The 25,817-nt window shown below is 50.8% G+C and overlaps 1 protein-coding gene across 1 annotated transcript; it reads left to right on the top strand.

The window, feature by feature from the left end:
* Positions 1 to 273: 273 nt before the first annotated feature.
* MICALL2 (MICAL like 2) lies at positions 274 to 24,876 on the top strand. The gene is made up of 17 exons (XM_040079583.2): positions 274 to 436; positions 7,188 to 7,236; positions 10,737 to 10,878; positions 13,289 to 13,449; positions 14,072 to 14,193; positions 14,557 to 15,228; positions 15,437 to 15,606; positions 16,493 to 16,568; positions 16,710 to 16,825; positions 17,369 to 17,518; positions 20,206 to 20,261; positions 20,753 to 20,876; positions 21,309 to 21,399; positions 21,762 to 21,835; positions 22,135 to 22,249; positions 23,148 to 23,194; positions 23,286 to 24,876. Exons 1-17 carry the CDS (start codon positions 294 to 296, stop codon positions 23,369 to 23,371), a joined length of 2,394 nt encoding a protein of 797 aa, XP_039935517.1. The 5' UTR covers positions 274 to 293; the 3' UTR covers positions 23,372 to 24,876.
* The last annotated feature ends 941 nt before the right edge of the window (positions 24,877 to 25,817 follow it).

Here is a 25,817-nt window from a genome sequence, read left to right as displayed (position 1 = left end):
TTTGCCCTCGGTAGCCGCTGGGACGTGCGGGCTCCCTCGGTGGCCCGGGTGCCGGAGGCGCCTAACCCGAGGCGAGGCGGCCCCGCAGCCGCCTTCTCCGCCGCTTCTCCGCCCCTCGCCCGCCTCTTTCCCCGCCTCCCGCCGCCGGTCCTGCCGCCACCCGCCGGCTGCTCGGCCCGGGCTGGGCACGGCTCGGTGCGGAGGGTCCCCGGCCCTGCCCGGCCCTGCCCGGCCCGGCCCGGCCCTGCCCGGCCCAGCCCCGGGGCGCGGCGCCCACCGGCTCCCCGCGGGCCATGGCGGCCATCCAGAACCTGCAGCTGTGGTGCCGGCAGCAGTGCGAGGGCTACCGCGATGTCAGCATCACCAACATGACCACCTCGTTCCGCGACGGCCTCGCCTTCTGCGCCATCCTGCACCGACACCGCCCGGACCTCATGTGAGTACCGTGCCGGGCATCCAGGGCCGCGCCAGGGCTGCGGGCTCGGCGGGGCTGGGAGCCCCCGCTCGCGGCCCGGGACCCTCGCTGGGCTGTGGCCATCACTCTGTCCATCGAGCTGCGGATCCCGTGTCCTCCACCCCCGCAGAACCCTCGCTGGGCTGTGGCCATCCCTCTGTCCATCGAGCTGTGGATGGGCTGTGGACATCACGCCATCCATTGAGCTATGGATGGGCTGTCCCCATCCCGCCGTCCATCGAGCTGTGGATGAGCTGTACCCATCCTGCTGTCCATCGAGTTGTGGATGGGCTGTACCTATCCCGCCGTCCACTGGCTGTCCCCATCTCACTGTCCATCGAGCTGTGGATGGGCTGTCCCCATCTCACTGTCCATTGAGCTGTGGATGGGCTGTCCCCATCCTGCCGTCCATCGAGCTGTGGATGGGCTGTCCCCATCCTGCCGTCCATCGAGCTGTGGATGGGCTGTCCCCATCTCACTGTCCATTGAGCTGTGGATGGGCTGTCCCCATCTCACTGTCCATTGAGCTGTGGATGGGCTGTCCCCATCTCACTGTCCATTGAGCTGTGGATGGGCTGTCCCCATCCTGCCGTCCATCGAGCTGTGGATGGGCTGTGGCCATCACGGCATCCATTGAGCTATGAATGGGTTGTCCCTATCCCACTGTCCATTGAGCTGCACAGCCCGGGTTCTCCATCCTCCCAAGAACCCTCTCCAGGCTGTGGCCATCCCGCCATTCAACAAGTTCTGTGTGGGCTGTAGCCATCCTGCCGTCCATCGAGCTGTGGACCCTGGTCTTCCACCTTCCCTGGGCTCTTGCCCTCCCTGTGGGCACATCACCAGCAGCATTCTGTTCACACCCACGCTGAGAATCTCCAAGAGAAAAGCTTCATTCTCCCAGCCTGTGTGCTGTTTTTTTCCATACATTTTTCCTTTTCCCTTTTTCTTCCCTCAGTAGCTGAATTATAAATGTTGTAAATGCGTCTTTTCCGTTGCAAAACAAGTTCAGGCACCGATCTTTGGGGCAGCATTTCCTTCTTTGCTGTTGTGTTTGCTCTGGCTGGGCTCAAATCGCTCAGCCCAACAGCGCGAGGCAAGGGATATTTAAACAAAATGCAGTAAAAGGGCAGGGCTCCACAGCCGCTGGATTCCTGCACATCCTTGTTTTTCCCATCTGGTGCTCTGTCTGTGGGAGGTTAAATGCTTTCCACGCCTTGCTGGTGCCACTGCTGGTGCCCTGTGGGTTTTGACCTGTCCCTGCCCAAAGGTTAACATCTGGGAAGGTGAATGGCCAAAGGGAATCATAGACCCTGCTTCATAGTTGGAGTGTTCTGAGTTTGTGGGTTTTTTTTTCTTCGGGGCTCATTGAGATGGGGGGATTGAGGGGGAAAGATAAAGGCAAGGGAGCACTGGAAAGAGTGCCCAGGAGTACTGATTTAAGCATTAGGTCTCTCCTGGTCAGATGAGCCCAGCTGCGTGAGGAACAGATTTGGTTTTCTGCCGTTTTCCTCCTGTCCTATGTATTCTCCCTTTTTCTTCATGCTCCCAGGACATGGGTTTTTGTGCAGACATCCCTCTTGCAGGTGTCTTGCTCCTGTTTGAACCCAAGAGAAGATCTCTTGTTTTCTCTCCTCTGTTGTCTTGAAACTTGACAGAAAGCGCAGCAGGCTTGGGCAGCAGGAGGTTCGTTCAGGAGCTCCAGGCACCCTTTGTTGTCCCAGTGCTTGGGCAGTCTGTTGCCATGTATGACTTCCTGATGTGTTGTCATGTCCATGAGACTCCAAATATTTCCTTTCCTTCCTTTGATTCACAGTCCCAAAAATACAAAACGCCGGGGCAGAAAGGTTGAGGTGTTTTGGAGGGGCTGTGACTGCTTCCTGCAGCTGGCCCATCCGGAGCACGGCCGTACACAGGGGCTCAGTGATGTGAGAGTTGCAATAATCCTGTTGCCCAGTTTAGTGAGTTGTTTATAATCCTTGAACTGTGCAAAAAGGGTTGTGGATAGACATCTCTTAAATAAATTTTCCTGTGCTGAAGAGGGAAGATGTTCCTTGAGGCCTCTCTCTGTTCCCATTCATTTTCTTTTATGGTGGACGTTCTGCCTGACTTTATTTGGGACATCGCTGAAGCTTTTCTGACTCAGACCAGCTCAGCAAGAGCTGCCTGAAGGTTAAAGTAAGAGAAGCCTTTATTTGTGACCTCCCTCATCAGTATCAGTGCTGTAATACAGGAAAGCACCACGTGTTCCATGGGCTGGGCAAAGTCCTGCTGGAAGGAAGTGGTGTTCTCAGGTAGTTGGTGGCCAGGGCTGCCAGGTGCCATGTGTCAAATCCTGGGGCAGAATGTGCAGATTCTCCATGTGTCCCTGAAAGCTCCTCTGGGTGTTCTTGGTGCAGGGTTCAACAGTGGAGGACTGCAGCTGGGCGCACGTGTGACTGTGACTTCTGCTTCCCAGGGCTCCTGTCCTTGCTTCTGCCACAGATTCTAGTTGAAGATCAAACCCATCAGACTGAAAGTAAAACTAGAAAGGGGTATTTGGTGTTTGGAACCCTTGGTGTGTTTGCAGAGCTCTGCTGGATAGATCACTTGCAGAACATGATTCAGTCACAGCATTAGTTTTGCAACAGTGTGTTTTCTGTCTTGGCTTACACAAATGACATTCTTGGGCTGAGTTCAGGGGATTTCTCCTGCAGGAGCCTGAAAAATTACCAGGAAAACTTCAAACTCAAAACATGAACATAAACATGGGCTTCTCCTGTGAGGTATGTGGCTCAGAAGACAGGCTGGTGTGGGTCTCTCCTTCCTTCCTGTTTTTTTGCTGGAAAACATATGGAAAATATGATAACCTCTCGAACTTAGCCAACATTGGCCTGTGTGTTACCAGTGAACAGGGCAAGCTGTGTAAAATTAGAAATGCATTTCCCACTCACTTCCCACTCATGCAAGGATGTTCAAGGGGAGTGGAGATTCATGCTGAATTACCATGGAAATCCACTTCTTTTTTGTCCCAGATGAAGAGTGCTTCAGAGTCAGTCCCAGCTGGGCACACACGCTCTGTTAGGCAGGCTCCAGCCCATTTTCTGGGATGGTTGTAGAGCCTGGGGACATCTCTTGTCAGAGGAGCATGAGGACTCATGGCAGCTTGGTAGGAGGCTGAGGTCAGCAGCTGCCACATGTGGTGGTGAAGGTTGTGCAAGCTTCAGCCACGATTTTAGTGGCCTTGTCCTGATAAATGAGTTAGAAGAGGCAGGGGAGCTGTGCATACTCACTCAAATATTAATGCCAGATGTCAAGGAAAGGTTTTGATTAAGATCCTTCTCTTCTTCCAGGATCTTGCTCTTTCCCAGACTGCAAGCTGGTGTTCTGGGAATGGGCTGGTGGTGAAATCCCCTTGGCAGCTGAGCAGCAGCGGTGCTCTTTTCCTCCAGCAGCATTTCCAGGTCATTGTCAGCTCAGCAGGGCAGGATGAGGTCACGCTGCCCTGCTGGGGATGGGCTGTCTGCAGCCTCTCTCCTCGGCAGAAGGCCGGGGTGAAGCAGAGCCGCCTGCTTGGCTTGGTGGGTCTGTGGTTTGTGTGACAGGCGTGGGCAGGGGGAAGGTGGCTCGGGGTTTATTTCGGCAGCATTCTGTCACTTTCCAGCCAGAGCATGGCAGCATGGAGCAGGCATTCCTGAGAGGAGCATGAGCACATGGGGGACATCTCCTGCCTGGAGTTCCCAGCCTTGTCCCACCTCCCCAGCTTTGCATCTCCAGAAAGAGCACAGCTGAAAGATGTTCCCAGAGCATGCTGGACTTCAGCCCCCTGTTCAAGGACTGTGAGCTGGCAAAGGGTGCCTCACTCTTTTACAGCGATCCTTTCGACTGCACATCTTATTGTCTGTAGAGAAAACAGCACAGAAGTGCCAAAAAGCAGAAACTTTTTGGTGCTGTCAAGGCTCTGGGATATTTTTTTGCTCAGTCTGCTCCAAGGTCAAGTTTCCAATCAAGTTAGTGCTTGCAGCAGCGGGGATTCCTCCTGTGGAAGCACATGTGCTTGCAGAGGGCTGTGGCATGTTTGTGGGTGCTGGATCTGTGCAGCTGGAGCAGGGGACGGTCACGGAGATTTGTGGGCATGAGAAATGCTCAGCCACTTATTTGTGAAGGGAATGGGGTTTTTTCAGAGCTAAAAACTTCTCTGCTATTCCTGTGCTAGTGAACTCCACTCTGATTTGTTTCCAGCACTGGAGGCCTCTCTTGGGTCACATTTATATTTCTCACATTTTCCAATTAATTCAGTTGCCTGTGTTTTCTCAGCGGAGAACTCCTACTTCCCTGTTTGTATTACCTTTGCTGTCTTAGGATTACATTGGTCCAGAGAGCTTTGATATTCCAAGATAGGAGATGCACCAGAAAGATCAATTTCCAAAAGAAATATTAGATGTAAGCAGTTCACCTGACTAGCCAGGGAAAGAATGATGCTGAGAGGTCAGGAGACTCTTGAAATGACCAAATAACCTGGTTGTTTGCACTTTCTTTTGAGGAATAGAAGGGGATTTGAGACATTCACCACCAAAAGATTGGGGTTTTTAGGTCTCTGCTGCATGTCAGGGAGTGCACACACCACCACAGCAAAAAGCACTGAGTGTGGCTGAAGGCCACTGACCAACAATAAATAGTAATTCCAGTGTCTTACATGTCAGAATGAACAAGGAAGCTGGAGCTCCTCTTCATTCTTGCAGTGTTGTGCTGCATTTCCATTGCTACAGAGACTGTTTGGGAGCAGAACTGGGAATGAGGCAAAGAGCTGAAATCACCTCCTTCAGCTGGGTCTTAAAAAAAGCCAGCTTTCTGGCCTGACAACCCAAGGATGGTTGTATCTATTGTTTCACCGAGACTTTATTGGCGCGTGATTATTTTTGTTGCTCTTTTTAATCCATTGTCTCAGGGAAGGGAAATCTTTGGGCAGGAGCTGTGCTTGAAGGAAAACCTCTGCAATTCCCTTTGATTTTGCACAGGAAAGAGTCTATGGTTTAGAGGTGGGATGTGCCTTGTCTTTACGTGCTCTTTGGGGGAGTTTAACCTCAGGGTCTTATCTGTCATTCTTTCCCTCCTTATCCCACGTGGCAATACCAGATGTGGGAAGCAGGGAGGAGGCATAGGCTGTGGCACGATGAGCAAGCCTGCTTGAGGTGCCTCTCTTATTCATGATGTAATGCTCCACTTTCTGTGCTGGGTAGATAAAGGACCTGGCTTGCTCCTTGCTGTTACAAGCAGTGGAAAAAGTTCCCCTGCTGCAATACAGATCATGTGTTTCTCTCATGAATAGGTCGCTGCAAGCCAGCTTTGCCCTGGCTCTCAGAGTTACCCTGGCTCATCCCAGAGGAGAGGGATGGGCTAAGAACGTGGGTCCACACTGGATGTAAAAGTGCTAAATACAAAAAAAATGCAAAGTTGGTGCTGTTTACTGTTTATCAGCGAGAATTCCCTCTCAGGTATCAGCCTCTCGCTCAGCTCTGTGCCAGCAGACACAAGAATTGTAAGGTGAAACAGGGTTATCAGGAAGGAATTGACCCTGCCAACCTGCCTGGGCAGAAGGAAGCAGTGCTGGAGAACAAGGCTGCCAGCCAACAGCCAGTTTTGTATTCCCTGTTTAGCAAGTGCCAGTCAGTTTAAAACAAAGCTGATGATAGCTGTTTCCTAAGCAAGGGACACGCTCTGCCATGGGTGAGGGAGCACGCTGTGTTGTGGCTCTACTTCCAGTAGCACAATGTCTCCCTGTGCTTTCAGCTCATCCCAGGTTCTGAGCTCCCAGCACAGTGCAGACAGAGTGGCATCTGGGTTGGACCAGGGAGAGGGAAAGCAAATCTGGGGAGAGGTGAAGAGGGAAGTGATGTCTGGAGACAGCAGAAAGGAGTTGTTGACTTTGGCTTGGATTTGTGAACAGTAATTGTCACTTCCTTTTCAGTTACTTGTTATGATCACAAATCAAAAGTTACAGCCCTGGGGAAAGCAGAGTAAGATTTCCACCGGCAACTTTGGTGTTATCAGATGCAGTATGGTGTGGGCAGAGGTTTTCCCAGGCAGATCCTGGGTGCTGGTTTTGTGGAGTTCTGCCAGAGGAAAAAAGAGGATTTGAAGCCAAAATTCATGTGCTGCTGGACCCAGGAGCTTCTGAGATCAGAGATATGGGTGTGTTGGAGAAGCGTGTGATATGTGCAGTGTGTGAGGGATCCATGAGAGACCTTCTTGGAGCTCAGCTCTTTCTGTTGGGAGACAGCCTTCAAGACAGGAGAAGAACATGGATGTGACTGGAAAGTAATTCTGGGGAGAGAGTGTTAATACCTGGCCAGCAGGTGGTTTTTAGATGGGAGAGAAGCAAGGCTTTTCTGGGGGCCAAGAAACCACCCCACGAATTACAGGTTGCTCCTGGCTGTCTCAGCAGAACCCCTCAATCTGCCTGGGATGTTTTTGCATCAATATGTCCTGTCCACAGGCAGCTGTGGGAGTCAGCCCTGCAAAGGTAGATGTGCCAAAATTACCTTGTGCTGCCTGTGGGCAGATGCTGTGCCTGCTGCACATCTCTGCAGGTCTGTGACTCTCGGATGGGATCTGCCATTTGCTCTCTCTGGGGCTGTTCAGGGGTGAGATGGGCTCTGTCCCCTCAGCCAGTGAGGCTCTGAGAGGTTTGAGAGCTGAAAGTGGAGCAGCTCACTCCACATCACCAGCCTGAGATTTTTCTCTTTCTGTATTTCAGAAATTTTGACTCCCTCAGAAAAGAAAATGTGTACGAGAACAACAAATTGGTAAGTGACTTTTAATATTTACTTTTGGTCTAGTCCATGATCTGGCACTTTGCTGATGTGATTTAGCAACAGAAACCCTGAAGACACAGTGTGCCCATTGTGCTGTGTTCCAATCCTTTGCCTTATTCTGCACCTTGCAGCCTTCTCCTTTGAACAGCAATGTCCAGCCTGGCTGGCTGCTTGAAAGCACCTTCAAACTGTTCATACTTCTGGCCACACAGTGATGCCTGTTCCCAGCGTGTCCTGTGGCAGCAGAGGTGCTAGAGCTCAAAACATGATCATGTTGAGAATGTGATGTTCCTGAGGGATAGAGCAGGAGCTGGGAAGAAGCCGGTGTGAGAGGGGAAGTATCCTCCCACTTCTGTTCCTTCCTGGTGCAGGGGATCAAGGTGGATACATCCTAAAACCTGCCTGGACACTTCACTCCAGCTGAGTATTGAAGTTTCTCATGTTCTTTCTATAAAGAAAATAGAAGGTACGCAGGCCAACCCCCTCCTGCATTGTATTCCAGCATGGTCTTAGTGATCCGAGGAAGGATTTTCCTCTCCCTCTCTCTATCACAAAAGGAGAGGCAGTGAATTATAACACTTCTCTTCCCTTGGCATTGCTCCACACAGTTTCATGGCTGCTTGACAGGAGCTTGGGATATGAGCGAACCATGGCAGCTTACCCTTGTCTGGGCTGGAGGAGTGACACGCTCTCAGGCAGTGAGCTGGCGGGAGTGCTTCTCGCCTCTGGAAGAGCTAAACCTGTCCCCCCATGGCTCCTTAGCTTCTGCTCCCCCTCATCCCTGGCTGTGTCCGCAGCTCCCACGACAGAGCCTCTGTCCCCGGGCTGGGGCTGCAGCCTGTGAGCAGTCAGTGACACTCTGGGGTTCAGCCCGTGTGTCCCTCTCCATGGGGAGATTCAGACCAGGCGTTTTGCCCTGGAGGTTTGGTATTTGGCAGGAGTTGGGCCTCTTCGCCATGGGAGCGTATCTTGGCTGAAGTGCTGAGGATCCCTGAGTGTTGCTCCTTGTCCAGCTGGGCTGATGGTGTCTGCTTGTGTCTGGGAAATGAGCTCTGCGAGCTGCCTCCGCTGCTTTTATTAATGAAAAGCTTCTTTGTGCTTCTCATAAAGAGTTGCTCCCGTCCTTTGTTGCAGTCTGTGTGTCCCCTCCTCCCCCTTTCTTAGTTTCTTTTATGTCCTTTGTTTTGCTCTCTCTTCCTTACTCCACCTGCTGTGGGATGACTTGTCTGTGTTGTCCTTTCACTGCTGGTGTCCTGCTGCCTTGGCTGTGCTGTCTGTGGGATTGACCCTCCACCTCTCCGTGCCTGGGCTGGCCTCCCCCTTGGGCTGCTCTCCATCCTAACTCCTACACTTCCTTGCTCTGGCTGTCCTTGGGATACAAGTGGGCCTGATTTCTCCCAGCATTATTCCTCTGCTATTATCCAGTCCCATCCTGCTGCCTTACTCATCAGAGACATCTTTTCAAGGGCTGTATTGTGCGTACAAAACAGACTTGTTTGAACTGCAATTTGTCATATAAGGTCATCTGTCAAGGAAGAATGTCATTTCTCAGGTGCCACAAGACCAATCCCCCCAAACTCTAGAAAAAGTTCAGTTGGTGGCTTTTTTTTTTTTTTTTGCTAGAGATTTCAGAAATATGTAAAGTGGAGGAAAGTTTCTGGAGGCCTTGGATGGTGTTGCGGTGTAGCAGGTGGAGCCTGTGCCAGAGGGAACCTCTGCCAGGCTAGCTCAGTAGCCTCGAGCGTATCACTTTCCATTTTGCATGGACATGGCAGCAGTGGCACTTTCTTTCCCTGGAAAGCACTTGGAGCTGCACTGATGAAAAACATGATGCAAAACCAACATGCTGGTCCTTTAAAGGCCAGCCTGGGCCGGCAGGTAGAGGAGAAGGGTGACTGGGTCCTGTTAGGTGGTGATCCTGTCGTGTCTCCAGGCAAGAGCAGTTCCCAGGAACACGAGGATGCTGCAGGCACAGGGGACACCATGTCCTAGAGCTGCTGTCTGCATTGCTCCCCTCGCTCTGGCCGAACCAGCTGAGTGCACAGAGCATCCTCCTGCTTGTGCTCCAGGCTGCCCCTGTTCTGTGCCCGTTGCCCTGTGCCACCCGTGGCGCAGCACGGCAGGAGGTGGCATGACCTGTGTTCCCACTAAACCCCACACCAGGAATGTCCAGCAAGAAAACTCGACTGGTCAGACCAGTTGTGCAGCCAGTGCAGCGGGGAACACTCCAAAGAATGTATTAAGTACCAGTTTACAAGACAGGAAAGTGCCAGGCTGGGCTGGCAGCTGGGATGACACAGCCAGTTGTAACTGGCTGAAAGCGTTTTTAATGTCAACTCCATTGCATTTTTACTGGGATAGCCAATGGAAAAAAAAAAAAAAAATGGTAATTAACTTGCTGAAAAATAGTGGCTGTTTGTTTCTTCTAAGCAGGAATGGTTGGCTTGTACACCAACGCTGTGTGTGTCCGTGCCAGAGGTCAGATGCAGACTGGTTTAATGTATTCAAGGGGTTTTTTTTAACCCTTTCACTGTGGGCTTTAGCAGTTGCCTTCCTTGTGCTTCTAGTCCTGCAAGTGCTGTTTTCCTTTGCTGTATTGGCATTTCAACAGGGATGCTCCAAAGGGGGAGAAAAAGGATTTTTTTCCTATAAGTTGGGAAGGAACAAGGCTGGAAAAGGTCCTTAGTAAATGCCCTAAACTGAGCTGAGCAAGGGTGAAGTTTGGATGTTGCAATTTGTTTTTGGTATTTTTTTAAAGGCTTTTCAGAGGCAAGAGAAAATAGCTTTTGCCTCCTGTACCTGCAGTTTCAAATCAGACGACACCACAAAGAGGAATATTTACCCCGAATACATGTTAGGTAGCATGGAAACAGTTAAACTGGAAAGGAGCTGTCAGGAATTCTTCTGCATTTCACTTCTTTTCCCCCTTTCTGGTCAGGGAGAGCAGGGTCCCTCCTGCAGCCCAAGATTTCCCATTTTCAGATGGAGAAGAGCAGGCAGTGGGAGGCAGGAAGCTTTAACATTTGCCCAGCACTCAGAGATGAAAGCTGCCTGCGAGCACCTAGCAGCCCACCGTTAATTGGGGAGCGCTCCAGGTTGGGCTGGGAGCCTGCAAACAAGTCTGCCAGCCTGGGCTGACACATCCCCTTCTGCCAGGCCTGGCTCTCTGCAGCTGTGCACTCACGCACACAGGCAAGCTGGAGGAAGAGCAAGGGAAGCCCAGGTGAGTTACTGTGCAGTGAGCTATGGCCAGCTTGCCAGGCCAGATTTTTGGCTCCTTGCCTGGATTTCTCAAGGCAGTGGCTGGAAGCCATGACTCCGTTGGTTCCTACGATGTAGGAGTTAAACTGGTGCAGCTGTTCCCCGGTAGAGTTATTATTTGAGTGGGGCTGTTTGCAGTGCACTTTCTTACTTATGATGAGGAGCAGCTCTGCTGCCTGGCATGGACAAGACCTCTCTATTTTATTTTATTTTTTTTCCCCTTTCTCCAGGCATTTCGAGTGGCAGAGGAGGAGCTGGGGATCCCAGCCTTGCTGGATGCAGAGGATATGGTTGCTCTGAAGGTACCAGACAGGCTGAGCATCCTCACCTACGTTTCCCAGTATTATAACTACTTCCATGGACGGTCTCCTAGTAAGTACCATATTCCCTGGAGAGGTGGGAAGGATCAGGGCTTCATTTCATGTTTTCCCTTTCCTAACAAGCTTGGAAAAGCAAAATGAACTGCAGAGAGGCTGTTTTGGTACCAGAACTATTTCACTGGGGGGATCTGAACTCTTTGCACACCAGCCTACAGCTGCACCACTGCTTTTGGAAGGGTACAAGGCCATGTCTTGTCTTTGAAATTGCCTTAAAATTTAAAATGCAGTCTAAAATTTCTTATGGTCCAGCCAGAGAGGAGCACTGAAGGTTCCTTTCCGTGGTCCCCACCTCAGCTCTCCACTCTTGAGCACCTCCACCCCCTGTTCCAGTCTTTGGCACACCTGAGGGCTGGTGAGAACATGGAATAGAACAAGGCTGAGCTTGTCTGTGAGGCTGTGCCAATGTGACAGCATCAGTGGTAGGGCTTGTACAGCACAGCAGCACTGATAGAAGGAAGGAGAAGAAAATTATCACCCTAACTGGCATAATTGTGATAGAAATTCTGTCAAACATAAAACAGGCCACAGAGCTGCCAAGGCATTGTATTCACGTACTGGAGAGTTTATCTGGGCTCACAGGAGCATCATTGTAGTCTTGGTTTATGCTTGGCTTTAAGCTCACACAAAATGAAGTAATATGATAAACCAATTTTACAGGTTCCTCCAGAGGAAACTTTAGAAAGTGGGACATGAATGACTTAACTGGTTAAGGTGAATCTAAATGGAGAGATATGTTTTGAAAATGTCCTACATCTTGGAAAGAAAGCACAATTCACTCAAAGCTGCCTTTAATGTTTGAACTCTTCCTACTTCTCCACCTCTTGACACATTTAAGCATGCTTTTTTTCTCCCCCCACAACTTCTTCCCTTCACCTCTTCATTTTTTTATTTCTTGTTTTAAAACTGTTCTGATTGAAGTCAAACAAATTCCATCGTGTTTGTGCCAAGTGGCGAGAAACTGGGTCAGGTTGGGGTCTTTGCCCCCTCCCCCTTGCATCTTGTCTACCACGTCATCAAGCACAGCACATTTTTATACTCTCTAGTGTCCCACAAAACACTTTGGTTGCATTCCTGTTGCTGGGGTGAATGTGAATGTCTGAAAATGAGCCCAGCCTGGAATGTGCCCTCTGACACGGAGCAGAAACATGGAATCACAGTCGTGCCCTTCAGATGGGTTCCAGCAGGACCATGAAATAAGCAGGACACGAGAGGAAAGAGAGGGTGAGCAGACAGCGTTTTAGTGAGGTCAGGCTTTTGTGGATGAGTGGAGTTGAAGCCACCCATCTTTGTGCTGGGCTTTGGGAATTCAGTAAATGGCACAAGTGGGGAGTGAGGGGGCAGTCTGAGCCTGAACTGTCCCCAGGTCCCTGCAGTAGGAGCCCTGGGTGTTTATTTGGAGAGTTGGCTTTCTTGAGGGCAGACTGCTGGGAACTGGGCTCCCTCTCTGCTCCCTGCCCTTTCTGTGTTTACTGAGCAGGGTATAATCTCTTTTCAGATGAGTGGCCATTTAAGTGTCACTTGGAAAGTGAAGCTGTGGCTCAAATATCCCACAAGGGACACAGAGATAGCTCGTTCAGAGTAGGAAGTGGTGCAAAAATAACATCCCTGTGAGACGCTTGGGGTTTGTCTCTGTAAAAACTTTGCACAAAGCCTTATTTCCCAGGGAAGTTTTTCTGCACTTCCCAGGGCACAGGGCACCATTCCCTGCTTGACTAAAGTGTGTTGGAGATTCCCTTTTCTCCACTTGTAGTGAATTTTGAGGGGTTCTGTTTCATCTGCAAAGAAACGAGAATTGGGCATTTTCAGGCTGCTGGTGGCAAATCTTGGTTTCCACAGCAGCACCTCTATGGCACCTCCAAGTCTTTGCAGAATTACCCGTTTTTAGTGGTGATTTCCACATTCAACAAGGCTCTTTGCTCTGTGGGATGGTCACTTGCAGCAGTGGATGTTCAGGCTGTGCAGGAGGTCTGGAGCACAGCAACTTGAATGAAGCAAACCCTCTGTGCTTCAGCTCCTTAGCCATGACGCCTCTGCCTGTTCCAGCAGGGCCTGTTTCAGTCAGGATCTGTTCCAGCCAAACCCTGGGCTGGAATTGAAAACCCAAGGTCTTGTTCCCACCGTTGATGGATGGTGATTTGCATTTCTTCACTTTTGCATTTCTCTTCATGAAATTCCCTGAGAAGAGAAAAATTAGCAGTTTCAGAATGTTGTTACAATTCGCTTGTTGCCTCTTCCTCCTCAGTCCAGTACAGAACTGCTCATGAAGGAAATCTGTGTCTCCTTGTGTGCTTTCCATGTTACCCATCAGGCACCTCTGGATATTCTTACTTTATAAATTATTCCTAAACCTGTGAGTTTTCCTTATGTTTCCTTAAAAAAATTCCCTTCTTTCATTCTCCCAGTTGGAGGCATGGCTGGAATCAAGCGTCCTTCCTCTGAATCTCCAGAGCAGCATCCTGGGAAGAAAACTGCTCCAGAGCCTCCTAAGCCAGTGCCACCAAAACTGCCTCCTGCCCACCCACCAGCCAGAGCTAAGCCAAAGGAAACCTCCCCAGTTACCACGGTAAGAAATGTGGGTTTGGGTGTTCTTTATACCTTCAATCTGCTCAGTGAGATACTGGGCTAGTTCAAGGCTCCTGGTGGTAAGGACTTAGTGTCTAAATTTTCTGTTCACTGATTTAATCCAGAGGTCTGATTCTGGCATAGATTGAGGTGAGAGTCACTGCAAAACCATCAGTCCAGCTTGGATACGTCGTGAACAGGACGTGGGTGTCTTAGGACATGGATATGCTGTTCCTAGATATTGAGGATGGAGTTTTTTACAGGATGTAGTACTATTTTTGCTGGAAAACATTGATCCAATTATTGGATACGGTTTCAAAGCAGAGTAGGGATGAAAACAGGGTGGAAGCCCTTTCCCAGCTAATTTAAATCAGAGACCTTTGCCTATAGGCAGACAGAGCATCCTGCTCCTCTGGCTTTGTGGGAACATATTCCCCATACTCTGTCCTTCCAAGGGCTGTTCCATTTCTATTTCTGTGACAAAGGGATTAGAGGGAGAGGGGATTTCCTGGATGTCACTGCTCTGTCCTGGCTGTGCATGCCAAACACTCACCTTCTTGGGAGATTTGTAGCTGTGTCCAGGCCCATGGTCTTGTTTGCTCACCCACTGCCTCTCCCCACAGAGAAGGGTCCTGGCAGAGAGTGGGAACATCCCCAGCAGCTGCTGTGGGGTCTGTGGGAACCACGTGCACCTGGTGCAGCGCTACTTGGTCGATGGGAAGCTCTATCACAGGAACTGCTTCAGGTACAGCAGCTCTTCAAAGCAGGGGTACAGCCCTGGGGGTCACAGAGGGCCAGCCTGGTTCCTTTGGGACTGGAGAGAGTGGTGTGGCACATTTTTTTTTGAAGCGGAGGCAACCTGGGCTTGCTCTTGATCTGTGTGTAAGGGAAATTGTCTCCCCAGGTCTGTTTTCATCTACACCTTTCCTTCTTCAGGCTGTGCTATCAACAGCTCTTGTTCTGGTGCCTGAGGAATGTGCACACAGGGTCTGCCCACTGCCAGTGCGGTACCTTCACCGTCCTGTGGATGGTGGAGTCGTGCCTGCACTCCCAGCTGTGTGTCTCCCAGCACTCTGGAGGATGTTTCCTGAGACTTTTGTATCCACAGGTGCAGGCAGTGTTGGAACTTGCTTCTTCCTGGAAGCTACAAAGCTGGGCCTGAGCCCGGTACGTTCATCTGTACCAGCCACCAGCAGCCAGACAACGTCCAGATCTCTGGTGTCCACAGTACTGGGAAAAAAACTGACAGTGCCCCAGCCCCTACTGCTGCCAGGGCGTTCCAGAAAGCAGCAGAACCCAAGAAACCAGAGCAGGTGTTGAAGAAACCCAGCCAGGAAGGCCTCACTAATTCAACCAAGCCATCTGTTTCATCTTCTGGAAGCTCTGGCTTCAAAAGTGTAAATACTCCATGGTCCTCCTCAGCTGGAAATAAATCAGAGGACTGCAAAAGTGCCTCGTTGGGGAATAAAACAGATTGCCATGAGGGCCCCCCATCAAAGCCTTCTTGGACATCCTCCACAGCAAAAACACAGCAAGCCCGAGAAAATTTTTTTCGGTCATTGGAGTCCTCCAGCAATAAATCTTCTGACACTCAAAAACAAGTCCAGTCTCCTCATGGCCCCGATAAAACTGCCCCTGCCAGAACCACTGCTGAGGTCAGTCGAGTGAATGCTGGGAAGGATCAGGCCCGTAACCATATTATACAGGCTCTGTCTGCATCGAGCACTTCTCCAAACAGGCCAGGAGGACTCAGTTCCACCAGCTCCTCAGTACCTAGCAGGTAAACACTATTTCTTTTTCCCTTTGTACTGCCAAGATGTTCCTTGGGATAATTTGGAGAAGCTCCTGCATCCTTTACTTTGTCCTGACCGCTCTTATGGCTCAGTTTTAAAGGCATGTAGAGGGACACATACAAATCATTGGAACAGAGGCAAATAAAAAGGTCCATCCTTTAGAAAAAGACTCACTAAGTTGTTCTTTTTTTGCAGTGGCAAGTTTTCTCCCACCAGTTCTCAGAGTACAGCTCCAAAAACGCAGCCCAGCAAAACGGGGTACACAGCACCAAAGCAGGAAAAGATTCCAGACCCTGTGCCCAAGAGCCAGGCTGCCAGCAAACCTGTTGACTCTTTGCACAAGCCAGAGCCAAAAGGCACCAAAGGTGAGGCTGAATGATTACACAGTTCTGCCTGGACACAGCACTCCATCTTCATGCCTTCCTCTTGGACCAGTACAGCACATGTGTCCATGACTCCTGTCCTTTGTGTCTGTACCACCACGTAGGGGTGTTCTGATCTGTGGGACTCAACACACCTCCATTTATCCCTTGCAATTGCTCCCTCTAGCATGGTGAGTTCTACTGCTCTGAGGATCTCCAGGTATTTGGAGTTTGTACGTGCTGTCATCAAACATTGGGATCACGGTGGCTTTCAAAGGCTTAGGTTTTCCCAGATGGGAGACCTTGCCAGAACTTTGGGATGATTTTTTGCTTGCAGTTGCAGGGTTGCAGGTCGCCCAGCCTCCTTGTCTGTTTTGAACCAAGCTTCCATCATGGTGACTTAGCAGTGGGCCAGGGGATGATATTCTGGGGGGTCCCAGCATCTCAGGCACTTTCAGGTGGCCAATATTTTTTTGGGCCAGAGGAAGTGTCTGTTTGCAGTTTGCTGTGACATTGTGGGGCTTTTTGTCTCTCCCTCTTTCTGCCCCAGCCTTTGGTCTCTGAGATCTGAGCAGTTTGTGTTGTATTGCTGTTGAATGTGCCTGTTCATGTATTCTGGCTGAATTTCTGTAACTGTGTAGGTTTTAAAGCATTTGATCTGAAAGGGACAAAATGCCACTGAAATTACTTACTACCTATTGTATCTGAATCTCTTCATTTAAACTTGTTCAGCTGGTGCTGGTTTGCTGCAATAACATCATAGTACCTGCCCCAGTGCATGGCTTATCTCCTAGGACTCTCCTGAGACTCAACTCTGGCTTGTTTCTTTTTATTGGATGCTTTTGTTCTTGTTTATTTTTTATTTACCTTGCTATGTTCTTTCCTTCAGGAAGCACAAATGTTGCTGACAACAAGTCTGAGAGCCCAGAAGGGTGGAGATCTCGGTTGAAGCCTGTAGCCAACAAGTGAGTGTCTTTGGAGCTGGTGGGTTTCCATGACAGGTGTGACCATCCCAGGTGGAGATCCACACCGGGATGTCCAGAACTTTTCCTGTGGACCATCCTGCAAGAGGGATTGTTTCCTACCTTTGTCTTTTTTCTGTGCAGGGACCAAGATGGCTCTAAGAAACCTACTGATAACTCCCAGATGGGAACAGGGAGCCCAGCACACAAGGAGCCAAAGCCAAGCCCATCAGCTGTCCCACCAGCAAAGCAGGACTCTGGTATGAAGGATAAAAGCTTTGCCTCCATTATGTTTATCAGGAAAGGGACAGGAATTGGTATTGCAAGGGCCATGTGAGGAATGTGTTGGTGGAGATTGTGCCTTGCTTTCAGGGATTTTTGCTCTCTGCACCTGCTTTAGTCTTGTGGTGCCTTTATTTTGTGCCTTTGATGGGTGGCCTCCCTTCTTCCCCAGGGAGAGGGACTCAGTCTCCATAGGGTTCCCTTCTCCTGCAAGACAGCCAGCAAGATTCCACTTACCCTCTCTTGCATGATTGTGTAATGTTGAGAAATCTTAGTGATGGTTCCCAACTGTTTATTCTCCTCCTAAATGTTTATTCTCCTCTTACTCTGGCTTTGTAAAGAGTTTTTTTCCTCCTGTTTACTTTGGGCTTATGCCCTTCATTATCATCAAGAGAGGAGGACTAGGACTAGAAATGGAGTTTGGTAGTGGTGAGTGCCAGAGACGTTGGGCAATAAAGGGATTTTTATGAGATGAGAGTTGAAATTTCTTACCCAAAACCTGCCTGTGCTTCCTAATCTAGCTTCATCTGGTGGATTCACGAAGAAGTTGTTGATTCCCAGCTCAGATCTTATCAGGAGCTGTCAGAATTCAAAGCAAGACTGGAAAGATCCCGGAGGGGCTGCCAAGAAGGAGGAAGATGGCAACCAGTTGAAAACAAGCGCTGCTACGTGTAAGATCTCTTCTGCCTACTAAAGTCACTGTCTCCTCTGCATTGTCAGGGAACAGCCTCAGTGGTCAGTATGGGATATGCGTGCCAGAGTTTTCTGTGGCTAACGTCATGGGGGTAGAATCTGGGTAATTAATTTTTATTAGCCAGCTTGGCCTAAGCAGGAAGCAGCAAGGCCAGAGAATTCAGTGGGAAAGGAAGAAATTGAAATAGGAATTTTTCAAGGTCACTGCCCTGTCATTCTTTAGACGTAGTGCTATGAAGAGGACCATCTCCTAATTTGGGGAACCGAGATCTAGTTGATGTCTCTGTTCCTCTTCAGTTGAGTAGCTTTAGGAGATAAAAGGAATGCAGAGATCTGTCACCCAGAGCCTCCAGCTGGCGGGACCCACAGGAGCAGGAGCCAAAGCTGCTGTTTCTTTGATTTTCAAAGATGTCCTGACCTGAAGTTTGTCCCTACTCTTAATCCAGCCTCTTACTCATGTTTGTTCAGCCACAGCTTTACTGTGTACCTCTCCTCCCATGCCCAGTTATCCTTGCTCTGACATATCCCACTGCAATGCCAAGGAAATTTTCTGGAACTGACCTGATACTTGCTGCTGTCCTGTTTGCTCAGCTTCTTTGTCTCCCCTTTCCTTACCCCATCTTGCTGTGTCTTATCTGTCTGGAGTAGAAGATTCTCAAAGCAGGGCTCAGTCCTGCCCCTGATGTTTGTCTTGGAGCAAGCAGGATGGGTCCCAATGGCTCAATGGCCTCGTGCTTTATTTTTTGTCAGCTGGTTCTACCATTGTCCTTAGCCAGCACCCTTGACAGCTACCAAACATTCAATCTTCAGTTGTTTAGTCTTTTTTAAAAGTTTGGTGTGCCTCTTTGCCAGCGTTTTCCCAAAACTTTCCACCTCCTCTTTCCTCAGACTCAGCCCGAGGGTTCAGCATTAGTCTCTCCCAGGAAGGGAGCTGTTAAGATAAGGGAGGCCGGGTTTGTATCACTCTTTCTAAAGGTTAATGAGTGCCCTGGGGGAGGGCCATTGGGAAATTTTCCTGGCAGTCTCCCCTCTCTTTTCCCCACTGAAAGGCTGGTTCCTGCTGCTGTCACTGGGCAGGCTGTGGGTTAGGGACAGAGCTGTTGCTCCTCTGTGTAGATTGAAGATCTTTACTTCAGCACTCAGAGCTGTGAACAGTCAGCTGCTGTTCCTGCCCTCAGTCCTGGGGTTGTGTTGAGCTGTGGATGATGAGCATTTCTACAGACCATGCATTTTCTTTGGTGGTAGGTGGTGTTTTCTGTTGAGAAAGGAGACTCCAGGGTTTTCCTGCCAACTGTCCTACTTCCAGCTTGCTGGCAGGCAGCCAACCCCTCCTGTGTCTGTCAAGCCAGAACCTGAGGGTATCAGGGGATATCAGATCCTGAGCTGGTCACAGGGTGTCATTTTACAAGCTCTTCCCCTCCAGTGACCATGCCCTTGTCTCCATCAGTGCTGCAGCTTTCTGCCTTGGTTGGAGGTGCTGCAGAGGCCACTTGGAAGGAGCGTGGAGAAGCAGGACTGAGCTGGGAGAGGGAAGTGTTGTTTAGACAGGACAGGTCCCTCTTGGAGGAATCTTTAGGTGAAGTGTGAGTTGCAGGCAGTGCACAGGCAGCAAACCAGCAGCATCCAGAGGAAAGAGATCCCTGACGGAGGCCAGCAGTACAGGAACAACACAGCCACATCCAGCATCTTCTCCTTTCGCACTCCTCCTAGAAAGCACAGTAGAGCAAGGGCTGGGCAACTGGAGAGCTGTCCTTGAGTTCTTCTTCAGTCCCCAGAGAGTCTCAGGAGGCTCCCCTAGTCTGCCTGTCCTGTCTTTCTCCTTGTGTGTGCTGAGCCTGCACCTGCATCGCTGCTGCCTTTGTTACAGCCCTGCTCTTTTGATAGTAGAGTTTTCCTTCCTTATCACATCATCCACTCACGCCTCTGTTCTCTCTCTGTGGTAATTATCCAGCCCAGCCCCTCGGGTATCCAAATACCTCACACTCTTCTGTAGTTATCCTTGCAGCACAGTTGGGCAGAGGAAGCTGAGGCACAGTGGAACAAATACACGTTGCTTAAGGATTGATTTTAATAGGTGTCCAGGGCCTAAATAATGCTGTGTAGTGGGGCCTGAGGGACTTCTCACCTAGGAAGTGTTTTGTGGGAGGAATTGAACCTTAGTTTCCTGAGAGCTACACTGAGGTCCCCTAGACCGTCTTTGTTTCATCAGTATTTACTGATGTTCCTTTGTAAAAGAGCACTAGAGGGACATTTTTAGTATATCTTGGTGTTTCCTGTGACAGTAACCCAGTCTTTCAGTGCTATCCTTTGGAAGCTTAATAAGGAATGGATTTTGCCACAACAAATATCTTTGGGTTTCAACAATATAGTGAATGAATGTGGAAGTCAGTGTTCTTGGGTGGAAATTCCAAAGTCACACCTGAATTAGGTGACTGTCTATATCCTGGGGTTGAAAACAGCAACCTGTGACCTGAGTGACAAGCCACAAGGCGTAAATCAGGCTGTGAGGATGTTTCTTACTTTGGTCAGGCATGTGTATCATCTGTGACCTCTCTTGAGTAGCTGGGACCTGTTGTGCTCTAGTGGTGTAGGGATTGTCTCACACCATAAAATTATTTGAAGGTTGTTGTGACATTATTTGTTTGGTTTTTTTTCTCCATTCTAGTTAAACTCCCTGTTCCAAAAAGCAAAGGCAAGCTTCAGATGGTGTCCCCAACCAAGGTATGGCTGAAAACCAGGTGTAAGGGGAGCAGGCTGGGGTTTTGAATATCCAACTGGAGTGCTTGTCCAGATATATCTGAGTTTGTCTTTTGGGGAGGGTTTATTTGGATACCCAGGGAAAAGGTGAAAAGCTCTGGAGCAGAGACAAGGGGGAGAAGCTGCTGGTTATCTTCCATGCAGGGAGACAATCAGAGCTGGAATGAAACAGAGCCAAACAAAACTATGGCAGACATTGCAGTCCCCACAGAAGGAGGGAGAATGTCTCCAGACTGACCGGTGTGGGTGTAGTTACCACTGACAGCAGATGTGTCACATCCTTGCAGTGACATTGCTCTGTTGTGAGCAGCCAGCTCTGCACCTCTGCTCACCTGGCCCTCCCAGGATGTGGCTCTGTACTTGGGCACCTGATGCCCTTGCCCAGCTCTGCTGTGACCTCAGCAAGCAGCCTGAGGGTTGCTCAGCTGTATTTGCTCCTCCATTTTTTTTCCTAGCTGCACCCAGACTACCTCCCTGAGGAGAAAATCCAGGAGAAGGTTCGTGACATCGAGAAGCAGCTGGACGAGCTGGAATTGAAAGGCGTGGATCTGGAGAAGCAGCTGCGTGCCTGCGAGGGAGGTAAAGGAGACCTGGTGCCAGCTCTGCTGTGCTGGGGAGGTGTGGGGCTCATGTCCAACCCCTGGGCACTCCTGGCTCCATTTTTAGCAGCTCAGGCTACGTGTGAGACACCAGGTTGCCAGAGGTACCTGCTTTACGAAGATAAAGCCTGGGGAATTTTGAACCTTCTCTGGCTGTTTTGTAACATATTTTTTTGAGCAAAGTCTTGTGTTAATTTGGCTGAGGATCGGAGAGTTTTGGGAGTCCTGTAGCAGAGTATCCATAAGCAGCTTCCTTGAATCCTGCATCCCTTGTACCCAGGAGCTCCAAAGATTTTCACTTGGGGTTACCTGGGGCTCACATAAGTCATCCTAGGATCTCCCTCAAGAGATTGTGTGTTTGAGCCAGGGGGGCTGAACTGACACAGCTTCTTGCCCTTTGTCTCCTCTGTAGATGAGTCTGAGGATGCCCTTATGGTGGATTGGTTCAAACTGATCCATGAGAAGCAGCTGCTGCTCAGACAGGAGTCTGAACTGATGTACAAGTGAGTACAACCAGAAATTCCCCTGTCTGCTTGTGCACTTCCTGTGGGCAGTGAAGGGGAGGGCGTGTGGCAGCCAAAAAACATGATGTGCCTGTTGGTGGGATGAGAAGGGTCGAGGGTGTCTCTGGGAGGACTGCCAGCATCACGGCATATTAGCCAGTGGGCCTTTGAGCACCCAGGGTCTGTGAAGAGCTTGTGAGGAGAAAAACTTCAGAAATGTGATGGAGGAAGATTTCCCCTGGCTTACCAACCCCTGCCCAGGTGGTGGGCAACACAGAGATGAGGCTTTAGCATGACAGGGGAAGGATCCAACCCTGGGGCATGGCAGGGCAGTAACTCATCACTTCTGTCATTCCTTCCAGGATGAAGCAGCAGAACCTGGAGGAGCAGCAGTGGAATATTGAGATGGAGCTGAGAAGCCTCATGAGCAAACCAGGTAAGGACTGGCCACACTGGGAGTGCTGCTGGTCCCAGGAGACTCCACTTTGTGTGCCAGCCCTGGGATGTCCTTCAGATCTGAAGGCACTGCCAGGGACTGTGGGTGCACTGTGGGTGTCCCCTGTCAGGTGCAGACTCCCTGTGACATCCAACCCACCTCTGCTTTGTGAGGGGATGCAGGATGTGCCCCTGAGCATGGGGACAGTAAAATTAGCCTTGCTGGAGCAGGGTGGAGGCAGGAGCCACAGTGCCTGTACTGCCTGTAGCTGTGAGATGGGCTTCCCTTGTCTTGGGCAGAGGAGCTGAAGACACCCAGGGAGAAGGAGAAAGAGAAGGAGCTGCTGGAGTCGTACCTCAACACAGTCAATGATCGGAATAATATTGTGGATTGCCTGGATGAGGACAGACTCAGGTGAGGGGGCTCAGATGGTGGGAAAGGAGCCAACACTACTGTATTTGCACTGCTGCCCAGGCTGTAGGGGTGGGTGAGTGGCTGTAGTACAGACTTCTGCTCCATGAGAGGTGGGTGGTCACTTGTCATCAACCATCTTGTCCTAAATGCCGCTGTCTTTGCATCCTTGGCAGCTGTTGGAAAGAGATGAGGACCACAGCCCTGTTCTCTCTCAAGCTAAAGCTGCTGTGAGAACAGGGCTGTGAAAATGTGGAATGTGGGGGAAGAGAGGGAGAGGCTGGAGATGGGGAGGCTGGAGGCACTATGGGAGATGCAGGAGGAATCTGAGAACATGAAGTCAGGAATGTGCTCCTCTGCTGCAGCAAGTGAAAGAACAACTGTAGCCAAGAGCTGGATCCTTCCCAAAGGAAGACTCTGTGTCAAGTAGCTGGATTTGTGCCTCCTGATGCTGGGAACAGCCTCCATTTCTTGATCTCAGAGCACCAGCTCCTGCTTGTGGGTTCTGGTAGTGCCCAGGACAAGGTGGTGATAGCAATGTGCTTGTCCCTGATGGCAGTGAGCACCTCTGTAGCACCCTGTGCTACTTTGTCTAAGCTTCATCCATCTCCTGGGGTGTGGTGGTGTCTCACCGCTCCATGATCTGGGATGATTCATCAGCCAGCTGGGAGAATGTCTGGAAATCCCCACACAGGCTCTTGCTTTCAAGGGAACCAGATGGAATTTGCTAATGTCTAGGACTCTAGCTGTTGGGTTTTTTTTCCTGCAGCCTTCTCAGGGTATGCTGTGGAGGTTGGTAATTTCATACTGGGGAATAAGAGCAGTATTTGCATGAGCTTTGGTATGTATCTACCAGCTTGTCATGAACACAGTTTTCTAATACCATGCTGTTCCCTTACAGAGAGAAAGAGGAAGACCAGATGTTGGCAGACATGATACAGAGGCTGGGTAAGGGCCCCTTCTCCTCTTGCAGAGCAGCGCTGGGGCTCACTGGGGCTTTGGCTCTCAACCTGCTCTGTGTCTGCTCCCTCTCCTGCAGATGGATCTCTTGAGAGCCAGGAGCCAGAGAGGAAGAAGAACAAGTTCCGCTTGTCCAAAATATGGAAACAGAAAAAACAAGAGTAAAGCTCAGGAGCTTGATGTTCCTTTTCCCAGTGGCCCAGAGAGACCCATCAAAGGTGTGGTCCATCCTGAGTGCTGCTTTCTTTGGAGCTGTGCAGGACTGTGAGAGGCCCATCAAGGGTGTGGTCCTTCCTGAGTGCTGCTCTCCTGGAGCTCCTGGACTGTGAGAGGCTCCTCTGCTCCCTGACGTGGAGCCTGCAGGTTTGCTGTCCAAAGGGACAGTGTGAATCCCCTCTGGCCCTGGTATGGGGCCCAAGGATCCCTTTCTCTGCACATGGACTTCTAAGACTGTTTTGCTCCTTTGGCTCTGAGTCAGAGCTGTTTCAGCCTTGCTGGCAGCTCAGGAGGGCAGAGCTGTTTGCCCACCCAGTGCTCGGGCCAGTACAGTCCTGAATGCAGGAGCACAGCCCTGCATGGCACCCACAGTGTCCCAAACCTGTCACCAGGGCTGCACCCAGGACACTGCACTGGGCTGTGGAGGGGCCATTGTCCCTCCCTTCCTCTCTCTCTGCTTGTGCTGTGCCTCTTTGGCCAGGGTCAGAGATGCAGAGAGGGAGGTGCTGCGAGAGCGATTGATGGTTTCCCTCTTATCACACCAGTGCAAACTGAAGGCTCCATGTCTGGGGGGAGCAGGGAGCAGAGCCACCTCTGTGTCTGTGGTGTGGGATGTTCTCGCCCCACAGCAGTTTCAGCAATAGTGATTTGTTTCCAGACCTCTTTTGGAAGTTGCTGTAGGCTGATTTCTCAAAGCCATGAGAGGCTGCTCACTGCTTCATTCCCTCTGTGGGGGAGATTTGTAGCCTCCTTATTTCTCTGGCTGCTCAGTGAAGCAGCGTTCTCGTTGTCTGCGGCCTATCCCGATGAAAATGAACAGAACTATTCTTTTAATAACCTGGTGCTAACTGGGAGCACAAGGGAGTTCATGGGTTTGCCTCACCCCTGGGTCTTCTGCATGGGACCGATATTTCAGTTCCTGAGCTCCATCCCTGGACAGCCAGTGCCCTCCAGGGGTGTAGTGGCTCAGCTTGGTGAGACCAGGAGTGTAGGAGCAGGTTCTGGGCTGCTGCAGGGAGCCTTTCCACGCTCTTCCCTCAGTCCAGTGTCCGCAGCCAGACCTGCCCTGGGTGCACCCTCTCTTCCCAGTCAACCTGGGGAGCAGGACGGAGACAGCCATGAAAAAATCAGATTAATTCCTGTTGCCTCTGGTCTGTGCGGACCTCCTCCCTCCCTCCACGGCGGGCACTCGAGGTTTCTGCGGCTCCTGTTGCCCAGCAGGAGCAGGGATTTTTGCCGGAGGAGGTTCGGTCCCGCCGCGCCGGCGGCAGAGCGGAGGCGATGCGTCCCTTTCCCACGAGGTGGCAGTGGGACTCTCCGCCCGGACAGGGATGTGCTCGGGCTGGGACCCAGTGCCCGAGGGGCTTCCTGGAGCCCCCAGGGGACCGTGTGTGTGCCAGTGGTGGGATACCCCCTGCCTGCATCTGCTTTTGCCCAATAAAGAGTTACTGGAGCAAATCTCAGCATCTCAGCGTGATTTGGGGGTACTGGGGATATGGCTGTGCCAGTCGCTGTGAGCACTGCTAATCCCTCTCTGGAGCTTGGTGTACCTGTGATGGAGCAATCCTTGCTCAGAGCCTGCAGAGCACGTCCTGGGGGAGCAGTGGCACCAAGGGGTTTTTCACTGACTTTGTTTAGGTATCAAACTCACCCCTGCTCTCAGGTAAATGCAATTCCCCCCTTGCTGCTTTAGCATCACAAGTGTCCCAAATCCTGTGGGGTCCCAGCCTGGCCAGCAGACGTGGGAGAGACAAGAGGCAGAGCTCGCTCTGCCAGAGCTGAACCGTGGCACTGGTGACCCGAGTGGCAGCACCGCGGTGTCACCGGGTGAAGAGCTGCCCGAGGCTCTGCCACCACTCTGCTCCAGGTTGGCCTGTGCTCACCCAGAGGGAAAGACAAACTGCTGACCACAGGGGCTGGCATGCTGTGCTTTGCCATCCTGGTCTGCTTGTCAGGAAGCTTTTTCGTTCCTGGGGCTGTGTGTAAACATGGGGGGAGGGAGGAGGGCTCCTCTTCCAGACCTGGGCAGTAGCAGCAAATCCCCAGAACTAAACCTGCCTTTGTGGGCTGCCAGCTGAGAGGAAGGGAGCTGAAACCATCTCTGCTGAAGGAGAGAAATACCTTTCCTGATGAGCTATCCCAGTCTGTCATTACTGCTGGGCTTTCATCTTTTCAGGCTCTGAGTCTCCAGCCTCAAGAAGTTTAGTCTGCATGGATTTGGAGGATGGTGGCAGCATCATCCAAATTCATCCAATCCTTCCCTCTCCAGCCTTCACCCACCTTGAAAACAGGGAGGAAATGGACCTCTGCAGAAATGTGATAACAGAGTTCTTAAACAACAACCCCAGGGCCCTGTGGTGGCAATGGCTGGACCTGCTGTAGGGTTTGTTTTTGT

The sequence above is a fragment of the Hirundo rustica genome, chromosome 15 (genome assembly GCF_015227805.2).
Source record: "Hirundo rustica isolate bHirRus1 chromosome 15, bHirRus1.pri.v3, whole genome shotgun sequence".
NCBI classification, from domain to species: Eukaryota; Metazoa; Chordata; class Aves; order Passeriformes; family Hirundinidae; genus Hirundo; species Hirundo rustica.
This window is presented reverse-complemented; position numbering and strand designations above follow the sequence as displayed.